This window comes from Taudactylus pleione, unplaced genomic scaffold, assembly GCF_031769625.1.
Source record: "Taudactylus pleione unplaced genomic scaffold, aTauple2 ptg000253l, whole genome shotgun sequence".
Classification (NCBI taxonomy): Eukaryota; Metazoa; Chordata; class Amphibia; order Anura; family Myobatrachidae; genus Taudactylus; species Taudactylus pleione.
The window spans coordinates 2,805,097-2,827,080 of NW_028284655.1; the positions used below are offsets into that span (position 1 = coordinate 2,805,097).

The following is a 21,984-nucleotide window of genomic DNA, read 5'->3' on the forward strand; positions in this document are numbered from 1 at the left end:
GCACAAAAAGGGCTTCACAGCCAAGGATATTGCTGCAAGTAAGATTGTACCTAAATCAACCATTTATCGGATCATCAAGAACTTCAAGGAGAGAGGTTCAATAGTTGTGAAGAAGGCTTCAGGGCACACAAGATAGTCCAGCAAGCACCAGGACCGTCTCCTAAAGTTAATTCAGCTGCTGGATTGGGGCACCACCAGTGCGGAGCTGGCGGGAAGTAAAGCACTGCGTGCATATGTGCCAGTATAGGTGAAATTGAGCATGCCATCTTCCCTCCCTATCTGTCAGCTCTACAGGTATTGTGGGCTGAAATTGTCTGATTACCACAGATGATCACCATACAATAACCACTAAGGTGCCACATGATCACATATCTTATTTGAATGCTGCTATTAAGGACATTGCGGTCAGATGAGCAGTTTTATATTTGTTTTATTTTTTCTCTTGTCCTCACGTTGAAGTTCCCCCTTTGATCTAACTATTGATCAAACCTATAAGGCTACAGCTAAGCCCTCATTTAGCACACATACAGTATAACCTGTATTTGCTTGGGCAATGGTTTGTCGCATGCCTGGGTAACGGTTTTTCTTGAAGTAGAATTTTCTCCTGGTGACATGATTTATACACAAGGTGACATTGGTGCAAAGTTTGAGCACTATTTACAAGTTTTACAGAATTGCACTATGATGTATGATTTCGTTTTGGATGACATGGAAATGAGACCAACGCACTGTTTGCTTTGGGATAAGGGACCTCAGATAAGCAGCACTTTATTTCACTTTTGGTACAAGTTTAATACATTGGTTTTTTCACACAATATATGAGCCCAAAAATAATTTTACAATACTACACTAGATGGCACTTCTGCTCACCCTTTTGTAACAACCTATTTTTCAAGACTGAGGGCCTGATTCATTACCGTTTGCAACTACATTTAAGCACGCAATCGACCGATTGTTGCGTTCTGTGCATGCGTATGCACCGCAACACGTGTGCACAAACCGGCTACTGCGATGGGGACTGCGATTGCAGTGACTACGCAGACCTGACTGACAGGAAGTGCCGTTTGTGGGTGGTGATGGGGGGGTGGTCGGCGGAACGCAGGCGGGTCAGTGCGTTCAAACGCTGTTACAGGGGCATATATAAATTATCCACTGCGATGCCTTATGCAGCTTGAGTACTCATAGGGGGTCAATCCTATTAGCCGTGATGATCTCGCACTTTACGGCAGCTTGGATTCGCCTAATATGTCTCGCAGCCCCATAGGGCTCAGAGCAATATGTGAATCCAGGCTCGGATCGGGTAGCAAAGGGTGCAAGATACGGTGCCGTTGCCGGCGTTTAAACGCCGTTGCAACGGCACATCGCACCCTTTGCACCTGATAGGACTGACCCCATAGCGTGCGATGAGGTTAGCAATTTCTGAGTAAGGTCTGACCATGTGCAAGTGTGCGTGAGGCTGCGATGGTACTCAATGTTACCAATAGTTTCGCAGTCTTGCTAAACATTAGGAATGTGTGTAAGTTAGAGTGGGCGTCCTTATATAGTGCTGTGATGGCATAGCGAATGCAGTTGAACTGTGTGCGTAATCGCTATTGCATTCGAAGTTGCGATCCGTAGTGAATCAGGCCCTGAGACAACAGTCTATGAGGAGGAAATCAGCTGCCACCAGAGCTAAGGGGAGTGCACTGTGCAGTATGTCTCAAGCAATTGTCTAGGATGTTGAAAATTGTTGAAGCTCATACTATACGGACATTGTAGGAGTAGTGCTAATCAATACCCCATTGTTAAAATGATACAATATAATGTGCAAACTCACAGAACAGATTACTGCATATTATAATGATAGTGTTGGATGAAGGGTAACAGAACAGATTACTGCATATTATAATGATAGTGTTGGATGAAGTGTAAGAGAACAGACCAATGTTGTGATAATGGACCCATTTTATGTAAATCTGTTTATACATTAGCACTGTATGATTAGTGGCTGCTCCTCTCGCAGATGGCGTAGTTATCACCAGAGCAGTTTGCATCGTTCCATTTCCCACAATCCCTCAGTTGAACACAGTGTTCTTGGTCATTTTTATTATCTGGGTTTCCCACCCTCCAGTTGCTGTAAGAGAGAAACAAGAAAACACAATTGTATGGTAATGTAATAACACTCTGCAGCACTGAGCTCCTCTGTATAGTGACTGCTACATCTGATACAATATTACCCTAAGTAGCACTGGAACTAGAGTAAGTAATTGGGCATATACCCTACACTACTTGTGATTAGTCACACCTGCTAGCATGGTAATACAGAATGTAGGGTGGAGCCACGGCCTGTCCCAGTGACAGACTGCAGGGAAGAAGAGGACGGGACTCGGAAGGGAGGGCACAGCCGCATATGGAGGAAGAACAAAGTGCTGAGAGAGAAAAGAACGTGCAGCTAAGCCACTGCAATGTCACATCACAGTGGGTTGGGTATGGAATGCCGGCAGTAAGAATCCCGAGGCCAAGAACCCGACAGGGTTAACATACCAACACTTGTTGGTCAGTATGCTAACCCTCCACCTCTCCCTAACCCTCAATTTTTGGTGCCTAACCCTAACCTATCCCCTAGTGCCTAAACCTAACCTCCCCCTCCCCGCACCCTAAACCTAACCCCCCCTCCCTTAGTGCCTAACCCTAACCCTCCCACCAGTGCCTAACCCTAACCTCTAAACCTAACTCTCTACTAACCCCCAATACCTACCTTCGGGATGCCGGCTGTCGAGATTCTGGAGCCGGGATCCCGACACTGTCCCCATCACAGTATGTCTAAGTGTCAGCATTATAAGAGAAAAAAGTATGACAGTTTTTTAGTTGTTGTTCCCAATTATACGATGTGGGGCATTGGGCAGAGCTGGATTAAGGGGAAGGGGCATGGTGAGCAGGGTCCCCCCCCCTCTGTCAGTGCCCCGCCCCCTCCAGCCCAAGCATACTTCGGAACTGTGTAGTCCTGAGCATTTTCTAAGGGCTAGACATTGAGTGGGGATGGGACAGGCCCAATGACAAGTGGGAGGGGTCCTGACAAGAGGGGGAGGGCTTATGGAGTGGGGATGGGGCCCCCCCTGTTTTAAATGTTCCACACCCTCCGAAGGCTTTATCTGGCACAGGGTGGAGCTATGGCACACCAGGGAGAATGGTTTGGCAGTGGGACCCCATGCTGTGTGTTCCCCTTATGTGCCATTACTACCCTGGCTGGTTCAACCCGATGCTGGTTAGAGGAAAATATGGGGAACCCCACATCGGTTTTTCCCCTGATTTTCCTCTACCAGAATGGGCTCAGAGTAAATGGGCTTTACCTTTTATTACTGTAGAATACACAGAAGTCTGTATAGATCACACTGATCTGTGCAGTGCTTCTGCTAAACACACTTCTGCTAAGGTAGTTTATTTCAAACTTCTAATTTGTCCCAAGTTTGCTCCATTTCCAATCGTGTAAGCAGACACGACTCTAGGTAAATCCCCATGTTTTATTCCTGTCTATGGAAAATACTTGCGAGTTTGGCTGATGGGGTTTTGACTTCTATTTGTTTGTTCATCCATGTTTTGCAGATAGATTTGTGCTTTTACTCCCGTTTTTTCCTTTAGTAAATCTCCATTATTGAAAATCAGGGGAAACTCTCACAGGAATACTAACTCAGCCCACACGATTCTTAGTAAATATACCCCCTATAATCTATATTTGATGTATTATGAATACAACTTAATTTTTCGGCATAAAGTAGGTTTTTGACATGTTGATTTTACTTTACTTTTTTTTTGTATTGAATTAGATTTACCTCATGGGGCAAATTTCTGCAACATTTCAAATAAATAATAATGAAAAAAATTACCTAAAAGATGTTGATGACAATATTTTTCCATCAACCCATTTAAACTCGTTCTCAGTTTCCATATCAGTCAGACCGATCCAATAGTGTCTATCACTCATTTGATAATTCAAAAATACCTATGGATACAAAATAACAGAAAATACTGTACATGTTGAGGTGGCATTGTGTGAAAAGATGACAAGTAACAGTGTACTCTCATAGAGAAGACAATCTGATGGGGAAATATAGAAGAATCAAAATACTAATTGCACCACTGGCTGTCCATCATTCAGCGGCTTAGCGATCTGATTCTTTCCTCCTTAGAGGCTGGTCAATGAGGAGGCAGAGATAGATGACTGATTTCACACACTGTGATAGATGGAGAGCCTCCTATCAGTGGAAGCAGTCTGCTTGCATTGCAAGTTCTCCACACTTCAAGAGTTAAGAAATACTTTTTAAAACCATACTTTTCTCCCACACTGCTTATATTTCAGTTGTATGTATCTTTGTCATACACCTGCCAAGTATCCAAACACTTTATGGCCATCATCAAGCCATCGTCATCATCACTGCGACATTGTGGCAAAAAAAGGACTCACCACATGCCTTTGGCAGAGTCAGATTTTAATGCTGCTAGCAGGTCGCAGATGAGTGTGTCTGTGTCTCCCCATCTCTGTACAACTGTTTGTTACTGTATTGCTGCCATAACCACCTGAGAGGAGAGGTCATCATCTACTGTATAAGTGGCATTACTGGTGCTGATTATCCAGTGCAATGTAGGATATATCTCAGCAGAAGCACCAGGACAGGCTGGATACATTCATTCTTCAAGGACGATTTAAATCAACTTATTATTATTATTATTGTTATTATTGTACAGTTTAGTGTCCGATGTATCGTTTAGAATAAAGCAAAAAAAGGAACAATAATGGAGCAAATTTGCATTGTAAAACAAGCAGACAGATTTACATGCATGCACGCACGCACGCACACACACACACACACACGCATGTGCAGCCCTTGCAGCATGGTTTGTACAGGAGCTAGTTTTTATGCTTTGATGATAACTCTGCATAAGCCCCTGACTGACACATGTCCTAATAAACATATTCCAAGTTATCATATGAGGAGCCGTGCCCCAAATCTGTACTCACTTCAGGTCATTGTGTGTTGTGAATACTGTTGTGTACTTCCAACTTGTAGAAAATTAAGAACTTACCCACTTATTAACTAACAGAGGTCTCCCCTCAACAGACATCCGTGCTGACAAGGAAAGATGCTACACGATGACTATGTCATGGGTGCTAACTCAGATATACCTAGAGGTACTGTACATATCCACTATAAAGGTCATTCACTAACCAGAAGAGATGGAAACATGTAGCATGTGTCTAGTTTCTCTTTGAGGCATCCTTACATTCTGCATGTCTGTGGCTATTAGTATGGGTACATGCCTGGCTTATTATGTCAGGACGGAAGCAGCTGTGGTGGAAGAAGCATTTCTTCCTTTGTGATGAGATAAGATGGTCAGACATAGATGAGCTAGTCCTCCCTGCTGTCTATTAGCTAACAACACAGACACAAACTAATTACAGTCTATGGAACGTGCTTTCCTAATAAACTCTAATAGGGGAGGATGACATCACACTAATAAACTCTAATAGGGGAGGATGACATCACACTAATAAACTCTAATAGGGGAGGATGACATCACACTAATAAACTCTAATAGGGGAGGATGACATCACACTAATAAACGCTAATAGGGGAGGATGACATCACACTAATAAACTCTAATAGGGGAGGATGACATCACACTAATAAACTCTAATAGGGGAGGATGACATCACACTAATAAACTCTAATAGGGGAGGATGACATCACAACTATACAGCAATGCTTCACATCATCCTATCTATCAAGCTTAGTAAATGACCCATGTATTTACACTCACCTACAGGCAGAAATTGGGACATAAAAGCAGCCCTAGCATCCCCTAGAGTCAGGTACTGCATGCCATCACAGAATGCTAGGGCTGCTTTCATTATTGAAGGTACCTGTGATTTGGATCTTGGTAATACCGTTGGGTTCTCCATTTAATCACATTATGCCACGACTGCTTTAAAGTGCATTTTTTAGTCCATGGGTGAGTGAAATAAAAGTGATTAAAAAAAAAAAAAGTGACACCAACCCAGGACACCCTCTCTTTTGCTAGTTATTATAGGGACGGTGCAGCATCTGACTGAGAATCAGCCCATTAGTGTGCATTTGGCCTATGTGCCACATAGGGCGCATTGAGCTCAGTGGGTCTAACCTGCAGTGCTATAATTAACAGTCATGTACTCATGGAGGAAAGCCACACTATGCGTCATGTCTCTAGTGCTCCTGAAGGAAGCTAATGTAACGGACATCATGACTGGTAATATTTCTCCCTCTTCCTGTAAAGTGGAGGCTGTTCACATGGGAAACCTTAATATTCCAGCCAACCATCCAACACCATCAGATCATACTTGCCTATTCTCCCTGACTGTCAGGGAGATTCCCTGAAATAGTACTAATCTCCCTGACTCCCTGAAGAGTCTAGTAATCTCCCTGATTGCACCTTACCCCCATTATGAAGCTGTTATATATAAAAAATGACAGAGATATTTACATTCAAATAGGATCATTAGTATAATTTCCCTGTATTGTTTATAAGGTACAATGGGAATGGGTATGTTATGCCGGCTGTCGGGATGCTTCCTGTCAGCATACCGACAGCAGCATCTCAATGGTTGATATCTCCCCCTAACCCTCCCTTCTTGTAGCCTAACCCAGTGGTTCCCAAACTGTGTGCCGTGGCACCCTTGGGTGCCACAGGGCACTTGTGCGGGTGTCTCGGGTTGGTGGTCCAGTACCAAATAAAATTATTTTTAGTCAGTGTGATAGGCAAAACCAGTGCTAATGGCTGCTAATCAAACAATATGTGGACAAAAAGAAGTGCAGCCCTGTCACCCACCACATAAGAGAACCTAAGAATGACATATAATCACAATTTACTACATTTAATTTTTTCAAAATTTCTCAATGAGAAACTTTTGGCCCAGGGATGCCGTGAAAAATATGCTGATACTCTAGGGCGCCGTGATTTGAAAAAGTATGGGAACCACTGGCCTAACCAGGGGCGTAACTATACCTACAGGGGCCCCATAGCAAAAAATTTTATGGGCCCCCCTCTCAGCCCGCGGCCCCCAATCTCGTCCCGCTCTTGCCCCCCGCACCACGCCTTACCTGATCCATGGTCGCACTGTGCAGGGCAGACCCACCTTCCCTCCTGGTCGACTCCATCTCACTGACTGATGTTGGGAGGAGGTGGCCACACCTTCTCCCAGTATCAGCCAATGGGGAGAGCCCGGAGCTGACTGGGAAGACGCGACCACGGAGCAGGGGGGGCACGCAACCAAGGAGCAGGTAAGTGCAGTAGAGGGGAGTGAGGAGACTGATAGGGGAGTGAGGAGGGTGCGGATGGAAGGACAGCGGACAGCGGCCTGGTACCGTAGGTGCAGGGGGAAGGCCGGGCCCCGGGTTGGTCTGGGCCCCATAGCAGCCGCACCCCCTGCACCCACGGTAGTTAAGCCACTGGGCCTAACCCTAACCCACCCCACCCCGCACCCTAAACCTCCTTGTTAGTGCCTAAACCTAAGTCTCCCCCTTCATGCCTAAACCTAACCCTCCCCCCTTAGTGCCTAACCCCCCCCCCAGTAGTGCCTAACCCTAACCCTCCCCCCTAGGGGTGCCTAACCCCCCCCCCAAAAAAGAAAAACTAACTCTAACCCTGTTTTGCTACCTAAACCTAACCATCTCTCCCTCCCTGCTGCTAACTCTAAGGGCACCCCGGACTCACCTCGTTCGGGCTGCCATCCTTCTGTGTTCCGGCATTGGGATTAAGATAGGCGTCTGTATTTCAGCGCCTATCTTAAGTCCTATGTCAGGCTTTCCCTGTCGAGATTGAGACCAGCGGCATTGTGGCCGCCGATCTCATAACTACATCCCGGCACAATGATCCCTATGGCTACATACATTTTCTGAAAAGTATCAGTGTCTTTTCATCAACAAGTAGATCTTACTAACTGCTTTGGGGCTCATTTATATTTGGATGCAAATTATTTGTATGACACGCCTCTCAGATGTAGCAGTACTCACCCACTTTACCACCATGCTCATAGGTGTTGCTTTCACAATCTCCCTGAAATGCTTTTTCAAAAGTAGGCAAGTATGCATCAGTTAGCAAGGTTCCATCTTAATAAATATCCATATTGAACTATTTAAATCTGGTAACATTAGGTCCTGAGACAGGGACTATGTAGCAATATAGGAGAAACGTCTCACCTGCTCCTTCTCACTGGTGATTATCACCAGATTACTGTGGTTCAGTTTGCATGTAGTTTCAGCTGTTGTCCAGTTGCTTCTAATAGCAGTTAAGAGATAGCAGCTGCCCTGGAATTGTAGCCAGCCACTGTCACAGGATCCGTCTGTGAGAACAGATAAACGTTAGGAACACAATCATGTATGTATTGTTACACAACCAACATGTAAGTTGGTGCACAGGACTGAGCTCAGCTGTGTTTGTGCCCTGTGTAGGGATATATATAAGCCAATGATTTACGTATACTATATATCCTTTTCATTATTGTAACTGACTTTGTAACCCCCAGACTGCAGATATTTAGAATTATTGTCTGTTCTCTAATCTGCAGTACATACCGTAACCACAGGGTGGCCAGTACTGCTCGCGATGTGTGAGTTATCACCATCTGGCCAGTTGCCGGCATTTATGCACACCACTGAGTGTCAGCATATTGTATTAATCTCCTTATATAATACGAGGTTTGCAAGATTCTCTGATTCATTTCTGTATTCGTAGCACATATCCAATTAACAGAGAGAATCACTGTAGCAAAGCTTTTCTGGGACTCAGTGTATAATCGAATTTGCTTTTGAAGTTTGCATCCTTTACATTAGCCTGGAGGTGGGCATCAACCAACCAGGCTAGCTTTTTGACCTGTTCTTTGTCTGATGCTTTTGACTCCATTCAGAAATTCCAGTTTTGACCTCGGCTAGTGACCAGGACCTTCTCTGTTTTTCCTTTTTTTTTCCCGCATTGAGACCGTCGCATGTAACAACCCAGCTTGCTGACTATACTCCAGCCTACCATGCTAGGAACCAGTTCAGGGGGCACATACCTGTTTACAAGGTGCAGAAAAGCCAATATACTATTGATAGAGTCTCTAATGAAAACCACCTGTGTGTTAGACTCCACACTAGTAGACAAATCCATCATCATATCATTGTGACAGCGTACAAGCCATCCTTTCTCCATGTGGTTGGTTTTCTAAAGTACTAGTCAATTGTATGATTATAATTTTCAACCCATTAAAATAATATGTGCAACTGCTAAAACAAATTTAAAGGCATTAGAGCCCCCTCAGCCAATCACATATTTGTTCTCCAGTGACTGGAAAATGTAAGCAATGGGCAATCCAGGCCAAACAGGGCATAACTTTATGTGAAGTGAGTTAAACACCTGAAGCTTTGTGCCAGAGTCTACTGCACATGTGCAGGACTCCGGGAACATGGCGCCCATAGACTGCTCTATTGCGCATGTGCAAAACCCTGGAAAAATGGCCGCAGCACCATATTCCCAGTGATTTCTGCTGTTCTGCAGTTCTGGCCCCTGCTTGACTTTGGAGAGTTAAGTTTTATTATTGGTCATGGGTGTGTGGTGTGGGCACACTCGACCCAGGGGCTAATGTGCACCGTATAATCTGCATTCATTATAGATACACCAATGTTCTTTGGTCGGGAACTCCCGACTACTCTTTCGCTCTTGGCTGGTGTCCTCATATGTTGTAACTAGTTCAACTAATTTAAGCAAAGATATAGAATTGCCTCATATACAGTGTTGGTGGGTTCTTACCATTATACTGTGCTAAGTTTTCAGTCACCTCGGTCTCTGGGGAAGAAACAGACAGAGTCAAAGCATTTTGCACCCAAAACAATTCTGGCAACTTTTACTACAGTTATGAGAAGTAATTTACTTAGATTTGTTCAGACACTGGGAAATGTTATATACATACTAATGCTACATAACACCCATTGTTTATGTAACATTTTCTCCTACTTTATCAGGCACACATTATCCCCAATTTTATTATTTGTCTAATGGTTCATAGCAGAAAGTTTATTATCTGAATCAAAGAAACATTGTTTCTAATAAGGATACACAGTTATATATTTTCTCTGCGTCACAACTGTGGACCGTGATACTATTGGTTACATCATTGCTATCTGAGCTGGACAATTTACTTACAGCACTGATATATTAATATATGATTTAATATATTTTTCTTTTATTTATTTTGTTTAGGAAAATACATTATTTGTGTTTTAGAAACAGGGCCAGTTAGTCATCGCCTACACACTCTGCCATTACTAATATATTAAAGGTTGAGTCTCCCATATCCAAAATGCTTGGGACCAGGGGTATTTTGGATATCAGAATATTCCGTTGTTTGGAATAATTGCATACCATATTCAAATGTCTTAGGAATAGGACCCATATCTAAACACAGAATGCATATATGGTTCATATACACCTTATACACACAGCCTGAAGATAATTTTATACAATATTTTCAATACTTTTGTGGCTCAAACTAAGTTTGTGTACATACATGAAATTTATTTATGTTTCATATACACCTTATACACACAGCCTATAGGTAATGTTATACTTTATTTTTAATAATTTTGTGCCTTAAACAAAGTTTGTGTACATTGAACCATCAAAAATCAAAGGTTTCACTATCTCAGTCAAGCTAAAAATATTCCGTATTTCGGAATATTTGGATATGGGAGACTCAACCTGTATCTATTTAGCGCCCCTTCCCCTCAATTTTGAGCATCATTTTTATTACTTCTACCTTGTCTTAAACACAAGAGGATGTAGTGGAGGAATTGGTATGAAATACCGCCGGCCAATTCCCGTCAGCGGCGGCCCGACAGGAGCAGCGTGCGACGCAGCGGAAGCCCGACAGCGCTGGAAATCCCGATCGTGGATAGGTAAGTATCCACTAACCTAACCTAACCCCCCTAACCCTAACCCTCCTTAGGGGTGCCTAACCCTAACTTCCACCCCCAAGTGCCTAACCCTAACCACCCCCTTCCCCGCTGCCTATACCTAAGTCCCCCGGGGGGGGGGTGCCTAACCCTAAGTCCCCCCCGGGAGCCCTAAACCTAACCCTCCCCCCTGCGGCTGTCCGCTCGCGACGCCCGGCATCACTACGATCGTGATGCCGGGCGCCGGTCTCCCTTGACGGGATAAGACAGTCGGGAAGCCGGCTGCCGGTATATAGGCTTCCCGATTGCCTCCTGTAGTGGAGGTGTGAACCACACAACCATCACAATCCTGGTGCTTAGTTAATAAAACCCTTGCACCTACAGCAAGTGATAAAAAGTCACTTGCAAATGCCTCAAAAAGTGAGAAAGCAAAAAAAAGAAAAACAAACACTGGGCTAGGATGCAATAAAGATAAACATGTTAGGTATGTTAGTTGTCACTCAAACAAGGAGGTTTCTGAATTAATAACAAAAATGTATATAACCTTTAAACATACATAATTCAGATAAAATGCTAAAACAGTAAAAGCTTGCACAAAACAACCTAGCGCTAATAATAGGCTAAAGAAATCAATTACCAATGCAGCAGTGAAAAGAGGCGTTTGTCAACCTCACTAACAGCAGAAAAAAACATATAAACACTGCGCTCTGATAATTATGTTGGGACATAGACAATAGCAAATATAGATGTATACAAGTATACTCTAGAAAATTGGTAATTTATTCCACCATAGCGTATAACACATACAAATCTGTAATAGGACATAAATTAAATCACACTGTCAATGTAGCGATTGATTGCAAGATAGCAGTTGATCAGCTTCCTAATCCACATATAGATAAGCTGCATACACACACAACGATTTTTTTAATGATTATCGTTAAACGATCGTTCACTTTCTGAGTCAAACGATGAACGATTATCATTCATGCGCGTTCACGTTTGTAGTTTGTCGTTCAGTCAGACTTGTCAACTCAACGATTTTCATTAAGGGAATATGCAAAAATCGTTTGTAGTTCATAAAAATCGTTCATGACATTAAAGGTGCGTACACACTGGGCGATAAAGTGGACGACTGAACGATAACGATATCGTTATCGTTCAGTCGTCCACTTTATCGTCCATTTTTAAGCCCAAAAAGATGAACGATGACGACGACGCGCGTTCCCGCGGGTCGTTCGTCATCATCGTTCATCGGGCTGACATGCAGGCCAACCTGACGATCTCGTCAGGTTGCCGCATGTCAGGGAATGGGGGAGAGAGCCCGGCGCTGAACGATATCGTTAATGATATCGTTCAGCGGCTGTGCTCAATGTCATAAACGACATTGAGCACAGCCTGCCGGGGACACACTAGACGATATCGCTCAGGGAGCATATCGTCTAGTGTGTATGCACCTTTAGTAAATGAACAACTTTAGTAAACGATTTTAGTAAATTTTTTCAAGGGAAAAAATCGTTTACTCAAATCGTTCATTAAAAAAATCGTTGTGTGTGTATGCAGCTTTATAGCGTTATGGAGCGTACACACGGTCAGATTTGTCAGACTTGTCAGATTTGTCAGATGAACGACTGAACGATTGAACGACTGAACGATTTTTAAATCGTTATCGTTCATATCTGAAGGAAAAATCTGACCGTGTGTATGCACCATTAAGCCACACAAATGTATATCAAAACAATTATCAAAACAGTTAAACAAATAGGGATAATATTGAAAATAAAAACAAATTGGATATTAATGACAAGGCAATATATGCGAAATATCCCTATAAAAAATGTCATGGACTATAGTTGATTGTGTTTAGAAACATATATCCACAATAGGAAATGACTAAAAGTTCCAATGCGAACACCTGCAGGTATATGGTATAGTCCCGTGTATTGAGGCACTTTAATAAATAGATTGTTGTTATACCTGTGGTCAGAAACAGCGTGGCACCGGAGGGTGTCTGGATAGCTCAGGAATTTGCCACAGAGGAGACTCCTGTCTCTACTCAAACCAAGTGCCGGGGACAATCGAGCCAAGTGCTGGGGACAGTCGGGCACTCAGGCTGCATGAATCGGCGGCTCCGTAGGTGGATTAAACTCCGTCTAAGATGTAATGGACGGAGCGGCTGGAGGACACGTAGCGGCAGGCGACCGGCGGCTCCCGTCTCTCACTGATTAGCGGGGCAAGAAGCACAATCAGTTGTTGCAACTACATCTCCATACTGTGAAAATATACTAATGCCGTAGCCACAGGGATTTGTACAGAGATGCCTCCTGGCAGAAATCCTTCCCATAATATGTAGAAGCCCCCAATCAGCCACTAGCCTTTGATTCCAAGAATAAGTATCTGTTGTTGAGTGGTCCAGTGCCACTAAGAAGCAGTTAGTGTGCCCTGAATAAGAACCGTCCTGGTACACCGGCCAAGGCACAGGCGATGGATGGTGTGGTTCACTGGTGCTGTAAAAGTGCCAAGTGCTAAAAGCAGGGATGGCTGACTAAATGCAACTGTCAAAGTATTTTGGCCCTTGGCAACATTAACTGTTTCAAGACCTTGTCAAAGGGTATTGGGTTGATAGTAATGGGAAGCCCTATTACAGTATGGGCCTGATTCATAGGTGGACGCCAATGCATGTGCAGCTGCAAACTTTTGGAAAATCGCAGCGGCAGCAAAATGCTAGTTAGTTTCAGCCTTCCCCTTGTGTACAAGCGTACAACAGACTGTGCAAGCTCTGAGACACCCATATTCAATGCTCGTGGACAGTGCAACTCTGCCGGCAGTATAAGCACCCCACCATCAGCGCACCTTCACTTGCGCAATCTACACTTCTGATGCAGTGTCTTATTCTGAAAATCCTCTAAACATGGCCTCTGTGGTTGTGGATCTGAATTTGAGCCATGGCTTTCCGATACCAGCTCAAATAGGAGCAATCCCATAGGCTACAGTGGTCTCTGCGTACACTAAGTTATAAACATGACTGCGCATGTGCAGAAGCAAATAATTACTCAGCTATGCAAACATCGTTACGGTGTCCAGCTCGGGATCAGGCCCTATCTCCATCTGGGGAAGGATCTTTCCTGTGCCACAGCTTCCACCAAAGTAGAAAATCTGTTCCCAGTATTACATCCCATCTGGACTACTCCTACTATATGGGAAACTAAAGCTTTTGGGATCTGGAAATCTACCCCGGCTTTGGAATAGTATTTTATGTCCTCATGTACACATTAAACCCTAGTTTCCCTGAGCCCACCAAGCTAGTTACTAAGGCCCTCATTCAGAGCCGTACGCTCTGAGCAGAGCGCACGCTCTGAATGAGGGCCGGCCTCCATGAAAATGGAGCGTCCTCCTGGACGCTCGTATAGCTGTGGGTCACCACCCACAGGCTATACAAGCGTGCATTTTGATGGCCGCGATGGTCTTGACCATCAAGACCATCGAAACTGCGAGCCGGAGCCTGCGGTTGAGGTTTTCAACCGCAAGCTCCGGAGTGATTTTGGCTCTATCAGAGCCAAAATCACTCCCACTGACATCACTAGTGATGTCAGTGGGCCGGCTTCTGATGGGAGGCGTTCCCGTGGGAACGCCCCTGTCAGGGAGGCACGCCCCCGGCACGCCTACCAAAGGGGGCGTGCTGTCAATCAACATCGACAGCACGCCCCCTTTGATCAGACACAACGAGCGAAGGACTTTTCTTCGCTCGTCGCGTCTGGCGCATGCGCACGACGGAGCTCCCTCCGTCGTGCGCATGCTCAGTCCAGAACATCGACCCACTTGCGAGCGGACAGCCGCTCGCGAATGGGTCTGAATCAGGCCCTAAGCCTCCAGAATCTAGCAAGACTGTTATACTTCATTTGTGCTGACTCTGAACTGGACTTGGCTGAGCAGACAGGATTGGACAAACATAGACTCTCCTTTGTGTGTGATAGAGACCATTAGCTCAATAGTGAGGGGGCAGTGTGCAACAATATGGCCCAATTCCTCGGCATCTACAACCGTGTATAGGACATTGGTGCTTTGGCCAGTACTGAAATGTAGAAGTTTTTTGTGCTGGGAGTACTCGTTTAGTGGCTGAGCTCCTCTCTGATGCATCCTAGTGCCCCTGTGGAATACGAGTCAGGCTTTCCGGGTGATTATATCAAGTACCCTTGGGACCTGAGTAACAACTTTGTAGCCTAAACATTTTCCATAGAGTTAACCAGCTGGTCTGCATTTTGAAGATCCAGTTGTCCCACCCAAAGATGTATACTGGGGGAAAAGAATGCACATATTGTCCAGTACAACTTGCTCGACAATTTGAGTAGGTGAGGACTCCTCTAGTTGCAGCAAAAGGTCCAGCCATGTACTCTTTGTGCATGTACAGCACTGCTTACACTCAGACAGGATAATACTGTATTTTGTATTTAGAGATTGGGTAATCTTAAGCATCATGTTAACCCAAATCAGCAAAGGCCCTCTGAGGTTCACCTGACAAATAGGGAGCTGGTACTTTGGCCCTCAGGCCTGTTAGCAAGCCTCCTCTCTATGCAATGCCCTCAAACATGCTCAAACAAACTTCTGCACAGATTTGTGCACTGTCTGTAAGTTCTTTGCAGGAGTAGTGGGTGGATTAAATGTGAGAGAGATATATGGTTTAGATGGCATCAAATTCTAATTTAAGTTTTAGAGATGAAATTCATTTGGAGATGATTACAGGGCAGGTGACTTTATCTAGGTTGTGTTTTTGTTACATTTTATAAAGTAGGAAATGGAGACGTGACAATGCATGGTTTAAAATAGCAGCTGTCTGGGGATTTTCTGGTGAGTTTAAAGGTGCCCACAGACATAGCGATGTGCTCACGATCAGCCGATGTGTACGATTTCCCTTGAAACTCTCCCCGGCAGCTCTGCATATGATATGCACACGATTTGTTGTCCAATCTTCATACGATCTCTCCTGCATCCAGACTGTTTACAGTGCATTGCGTCCCAAATTGTCAGATCTGCCCTACTGCACGGCAGATCTGACGATGCGATGTGCGACCAGCGGGGACGCGCATCGCATCGTGAGTGGGGACTCACGATTTACTCACAATTTTACAAGATCTGTCGTTCCAATGTGCCAGAATCGGCCAGATCGGGTAACATATCGCTATGTGTGTGGGCAGCTTTACTCTTGCAATTTGCAATTTGTTGACAAACTGCAGTCTTAGGCTATTACATTCCTCAAAGAGGACCTCATTCAGAGCCGCTCGCAAAATGCGAGTGCTCACCCTGAATGAGGGCGGCCGCTTCTCTGTAAAGAGCCGGCCTCCTGGCCGCTCGCTAAGCTGTGGGTGACCACCCACAGTTTTATCGAGCGGCCAGGTTGATGGTTGCGATGGTCAAGACCATTGCGACCATCGGGGTTTGCGATGAGACCCTTGTGGTAGGGTCTCGTCTGCCGTAGCCCCAGTGAGCTTTCGGCTCTAATAGAGCCGGAAGCTCACCACTGACATCACGAGTGATGTCAGTGGGGCCGCCCCCAAACGGCAGACATTCCTTCGGAAATGCCTCCGTTTGGCCAGCCACCCCCCCCCCCACCCCGCCTACAAAACAGTGCGAGCTGTCGATCACCATTGACAGCCGCCCCTTTTGTAGTGAGCCCCGGAGCAAGAGAATTTCTCTCTCACTCCGGGGCTTGCGCAAGTGCAGTGCGCCCGCTGTGCATGCGCAGGGCCTCAACATCGACCCGCTTGCGAGCGGGTCTGAATGAGGCCCAGAGTGTGCAATATATGTGTATGTGTAAGTTACATAAAATTCTGTTTATGATACCATCCATGAAACAAAGGGTATATAGAATAATGACCCTATTCTGTAAATTATATGAATATTATAAATCACTAAGATTTCCTAGACCATGCAAAGGCACAAGTACTTCTATACAGGTCACAGATCTCCAAGGTGGCTTTTAATATCAGCAATAATATACAGTACAGAACAATTTTGCGAAAGAATGTTGAGGTAATCAGAACTTAGGGGTAGATGTACTAAGCCTGGGAGAGAAATAAAGTAGACGGAGATAAATTACCAGCCAATCAGCTCCTAGGTGTCATTTTTCAAACAGCCTGTACAGTGACAGTTAGGAGCTGATTGGTTGGTACTTTGGGCCTGATTCAGAGGCGCTCGCTATTTGTGAGCGCTCGCTCTGAATCAGGGTGGATTTTAAAAAAATATAAATCCGCCTCCAGGCCGCTCGCATAGCTGTGGGTGACCACCCACAGCTTTTGCGAGCGGCCTGGCAATGGTCACGATTATCGCGACCATTGGGCTTGCGACAAGACCCTTGTGGTAGGGTCTCGGTTCCCGCAAGCCCAAGTGAATTTCCTGCTCTAATAGAACATGAAGTTCACTACTGACATCACGAATGATGTCAGTAGGGCCGCCCACAAATGGCAGGCGTTCCTTCGGAAACGCCTCCATTTGTCCAGCCACCCCCCCTCCCCGCCTACAAAACGGGGCGAGCTGTCGATCAACAAATCGACAGCCGCCCCTTTTTGTAGCAAGCCCTGGAGCGGGTGAAGTTCTCACTCGCTCCGGGGCTCGCGTGCGCACTGGCCGACCATCGACCCGCTTGCGAGCGCTATGCGCTCACGAGCATGTCTGAATCAGGCCCTTTATCTCCATTTACTTTTTAGCCTGATTCAGAGCCGCTCGCTATTTGCGAGCACACGCTCTGAATCAGGGCAAGGAGTATTTATTTTTTTCTTGCCCGCTCGCTAAGCTGTGGGTGCCCACCCACAGCTAGTGCGAGCGGGCAGGAGATGGTTGCAATTATCGCGACCATCGGCATTGCGAGGAGACCCCTAAGGTAGGGTCTCAGCACTTGCAATGCCGAGTGGACTTCCAGCCGGAAGTTCACTACTGAAATTACGAGTGATGTCAGTAGGGATGCCCACAAACGGCAGGCGTTCCTTCGGGAATGCCTCCGTTTGTTCAGCCACCCACCCTACCCGCCTACAAACAGGGCGAGCTGTCGATCAACATCGACAGCCGCCCCGTTTTGCTGTGAGATCCGGAGCGAGTGGAGGTCTCACTCGCTACGGGCTCGCGCACGTGCATTGCGCACGCCGCGCATGCGCACCGGGCCACCATCGACCCGCTTGCGAGCGCAATGCACTCACAAGCGGGTCTGAATCAGGCCCTTTATCTCTCTCCCTTAGTAAATAGACCCCTTTAGTTTTTCTAAAGATATCACATGCAGGGATTTATACCTATATAAACAAACACTTACTGTGAATAATCAATAGACTTGTAAGGATGATCACAATAACGAACATCAGGATGAGAAGAACTGATAGGACCAGTATAATAAGCTTCAGTTTATTCTTGCCAGAATGGTCTGAAATAAATGTAAGCAGGAACAGTTCATCACAAAAGCTGTGACCTTCATCATCATCCTCATCGCAGTAAGTGAGTGTCACAAAACTCTGCTGTTACTTCAATGATTGGATGACTGAGGCAATATCTGCGGCAAAGTGAAGAAATGTTATTGTTACATGCTGTAAATCAGGAACATTGCAGCCAGTGACCTGTGATATATGCATAAGAGACAGACCTGATGGCTGGAGGCCAGAAAAGGATACAGAGAAAGTCAGATTGATGGATGACACAAGTAATGTAGTATACACTGATCATGCAAATAAGAAGAGCAGGTGACATAGCCGGGAACAATGGTGCAGAGAATACTGATATTCCAGATAATGTTACAGGCAAAACACAGGTACAGTACAGCAGAATCCAGGATGTGCACAGTATATTGCTAGCAGGTCACAGGTGCAATTTATTTCAGCAGGGTAAGGAAACACGGTTCACAATGGGCCAGATTCAGCTTGGATCGCAGTTGCTAATACACACGCAATCGGACGATTGTTGCGTTCTGCACATGAATATGCATCACAGTGCACGTGCGCGAGCCGGCCACTGCGATCGGGACTTAGATTGCAGTGACTGCACCCATCACAGATTGATTGACAGGAAGAACCATTTGTGGGTGGTGACGAGGGGAGGTGGGCGGTGAAATGCAGGCGTGCCAGGGCGTTTGAACGCCGTTCAATGGCCGTGCATAAATTGTCCACTGCGATGCCCTATGCAGCCTGTGGCCTGATAGCGTGCAAGTGTACGTGAGGCTGCGATGGTACTCGATGGTACCGAAGGTTTTGCAGTCTTGCTAAACATTACGTATATGTGTAAGGTAAAGTGGGTGTCCTTATGTAGTGCTGTGGCATAGTATTGCAGTTGAACTGCATGCGTAATCGCCACTGCAATAGCAATAGTGATCCTTGCTGAATCAGGTCCAATGTGCAGGACATAATGCAGCAATAACAGATTTACACACAGGCAACAAAAGTCCATAAATTGGCAAGAAAAAATGTTTCAGAAACCCAGCGCTAAGACACCTCCCTGTCACCATAATTGGATGCTCACTACATTCTCAATACAACTGCATCTCTAATCACAACTGCGACTCTATACGGACACAATCGTGACGCATGTGCAGTAGCGATAATCACTCAGCTATGTCCAACATCGCCAATGCTTCCACCTCTGAATCAGGCCCAATGCCAGATACAATGGTCCATGTGATAGTACACTGCGGCTCTGGTGATGATAAATGGCCCCTCTCAGTGTGCCAGGTCACGGACGACTCAGTTGTGCCGAGTGCCTTTTTGTACAAAAATGTCCATCTAATACACATAAACAAAGCAACTGGGAGCAACAAAACTACATCGCTGGCTTGCACTGATCCATTTGATGTGCAACATTTGTATATCCGTGTGCGACTGAGTCTGAATCTGTGAAAGGAGGGCTCCACCAGCCAAAGCCAGCAATCTCCACTCTCTCACTGCCTGTGGTGCCCCAGTGGCTGCAGTGCTATACAGGCGCAGCCAGCAGTAGTGGGCAGAGTAGTGAGGGCGGTCCCTGCCCCTCCAACCGTACCACATAAGTAGTACCCACTCCCCCCGCACTCAATGACAAAACTACCAGTGGGTAGTTGAAGTAGCTGTCGGCCACTTGCCATGTTATTTGAATCACTGCTGTTCATTCAATAATCTTCCTACATGCCCGGGGCATTTTAAGAGAGAAGGGGGCCAGTGTGCAGACCCCTCCTCTCTCTAGTGGTGGTGCGGCGGCCGCAGGTGCAGAATATTCTGGCTAAGTGCGAGAATCTACTGTGCATCCGTGGCTCTCCGGGAAATGGCGCATGCACCGTTTTCCCGGGAATATCAGTACTGCGCATGCACGAGTCACTGGGAAAATGTCCACCACCATTTTCCCAGTGATTTTTGCTGCTCTGCAGCACCAGGCCAGCTCTGGAGACAACGGACAGGTAAGTATAAAAACTATAATGGGTGCAGGGTGTGTGGTGTGGGCCCCCCTGGACCAAGGGCCCGTGTGCACCGCAAACTTTGCACCCATTATAGATACGCCCCTGCAGGGGTGGATTGGGATTGAAAACCAGCCAGGGAAATTTCTGGAACCAGCCCTAATGGGGGCGGGCCTGTGGAGGGGGGCGGGGTCTGTGGAGGAACTTTGGGATACTCCCTCCTCTTAGGACCTGATTCTGAGTCAGAAGCAGCCGTAGCCTTCCTTGCATCTTTTGCTGCATTTGTGTCTGTGACTTTATGCTAATGCAGCTATATTACTGGCATATCCGGGGCAACCAAGACTGTAAGTAGAAAGCGCTGTGGCGTCCATTTTCAAACATGCTTCTGATATCCTCTGGACACTCTTTCTACTACCAGGCTTGACTGACCTTGATATGCCAGCTTTTAACTTTTCTGATATTTGTGCGATTTATCCTAAGGCCGCGTAAACACCTATAAATATTTCTGTCCAATACGTCTGGTGGTCCAGACACTGGGAAAAGGACAGAGATGACAGGATCAGAACAGAGATGACAGGATCAGGAGAGAGGTGACAGGGACAGGACAGTGGGGATAGGGCAGTAAAGAGGTGACAGAGCAGGGCGGGACAGGACAGCAGTGACAAGACCCGGTCAGAAGGGACAGGGCAGGATAGAGGTGATAGGGCCAGGACAGAGGTGCAAGACAGAGGTGACAGGTCCAGGACAGCATTGACAGGACCATGAAAGAGATGACAGGACAAGGACAGCATTGACAGGACAAGTACAGAGGTGACAGGGATAGGGCCAGGACAGAGGGGACAGGGTTAACAGGACTAGGACAGCATTGACAGGACCATGACAGAGATGACAAGTTCAGGACAGCATCAACAGGGCAAGGACAGCATTGATAGGACAAGGACAGATGTGACGGGGCAAGGACAGATGTGACAGGGCAAGGACAGCATTGACAGGACAAGTACAGAGGTGACAGGGACAGGGACAGGACAGAAGTGACAGGGGTAGGGCACAGTCCTGAATTCAGCTTTGGTGGAAGGAGGAAGGTTGGCAGCTGAAATCACTATACTGTATATACTGTACTGTAGTTGATGCTGTAATAACCTGTCCCTCCAGCCCCACACAACCTTAGCGCCGGCTAAAAGAGAGACAGGGCTCCTCCAAACAGCCAATGTTGCATGATCGGAGTCGAGCTCCGATCAAAGCAGCCGGCCCCGCAACAATGAGGGGCAGCCCGGCGGCAAGCAGCAGGGGTCCGGCCCAGCGGGAACTCTCCTGAGTTCCCGGGGGCCCAATCCGCCCCTGCTACATGCATGTGCTTACCAGTGAGTGCTGGTCTCTGCTTTGTCTGGAGGGATGGGTACGTGTTGATCATGCTGACGCCTCCACACTTAGTGGCTTCTGTGGTGCTGTGTAACCTTGGCAAAGGTCCATAATGGGACCAAAACGTCAGACTGCTTTTTTTTAAGGATGCACCCCGTCTATGAACTTATGTTTAGGTGAGTGCAGGGTTCTTTTCTAAAAATATATATACATAAAGCATGCAAAAAGTGTGTGTGTGTGTACGAACATTGGTTATATTCTTACAATGGCAGCTGTTAAGTTGTAGGATATATT

At 46.0% G+C, this 21,984-nt stretch overlaps 1 protein-coding gene across 2 annotated transcripts in view; it reads right to left on the reverse strand.

Annotated features, from left to right (window-relative positions):
• Window positions 1–766: 766 nt before the first annotated feature.
• The window catches only part of LOC148515102 (hepatic lectin-like), a 144,442-nt gene continuing 123,224 nt past the window's right edge, over window positions 767–21,984 (reverse strand). For both annotated transcript variants that reach the window (XM_088480449.1, XM_088480450.1), the window contains 5 exons: window positions 18,238–18,345; window positions 9,799–9,834; window positions 8,211–8,353; window positions 3,864–3,979; window positions 767–2,113 (listed from right to left, as the gene is read on the reverse strand). In XM_088480449.1, coding sequence (XP_088336575.1) covers window positions 1,981–2,113; window positions 3,864–3,979; window positions 8,211–8,353; window positions 9,799–9,834; window positions 18,238–18,345 — 536 coding nt within the window. In that variant the 3' untranslated portion in view covers window positions 767–1,980. The remainder of the gene's footprint in view (window positions 2,114–3,863; window positions 3,980–8,210; window positions 8,354–9,798; window positions 9,835–18,237; window positions 18,346–21,984) is intronic.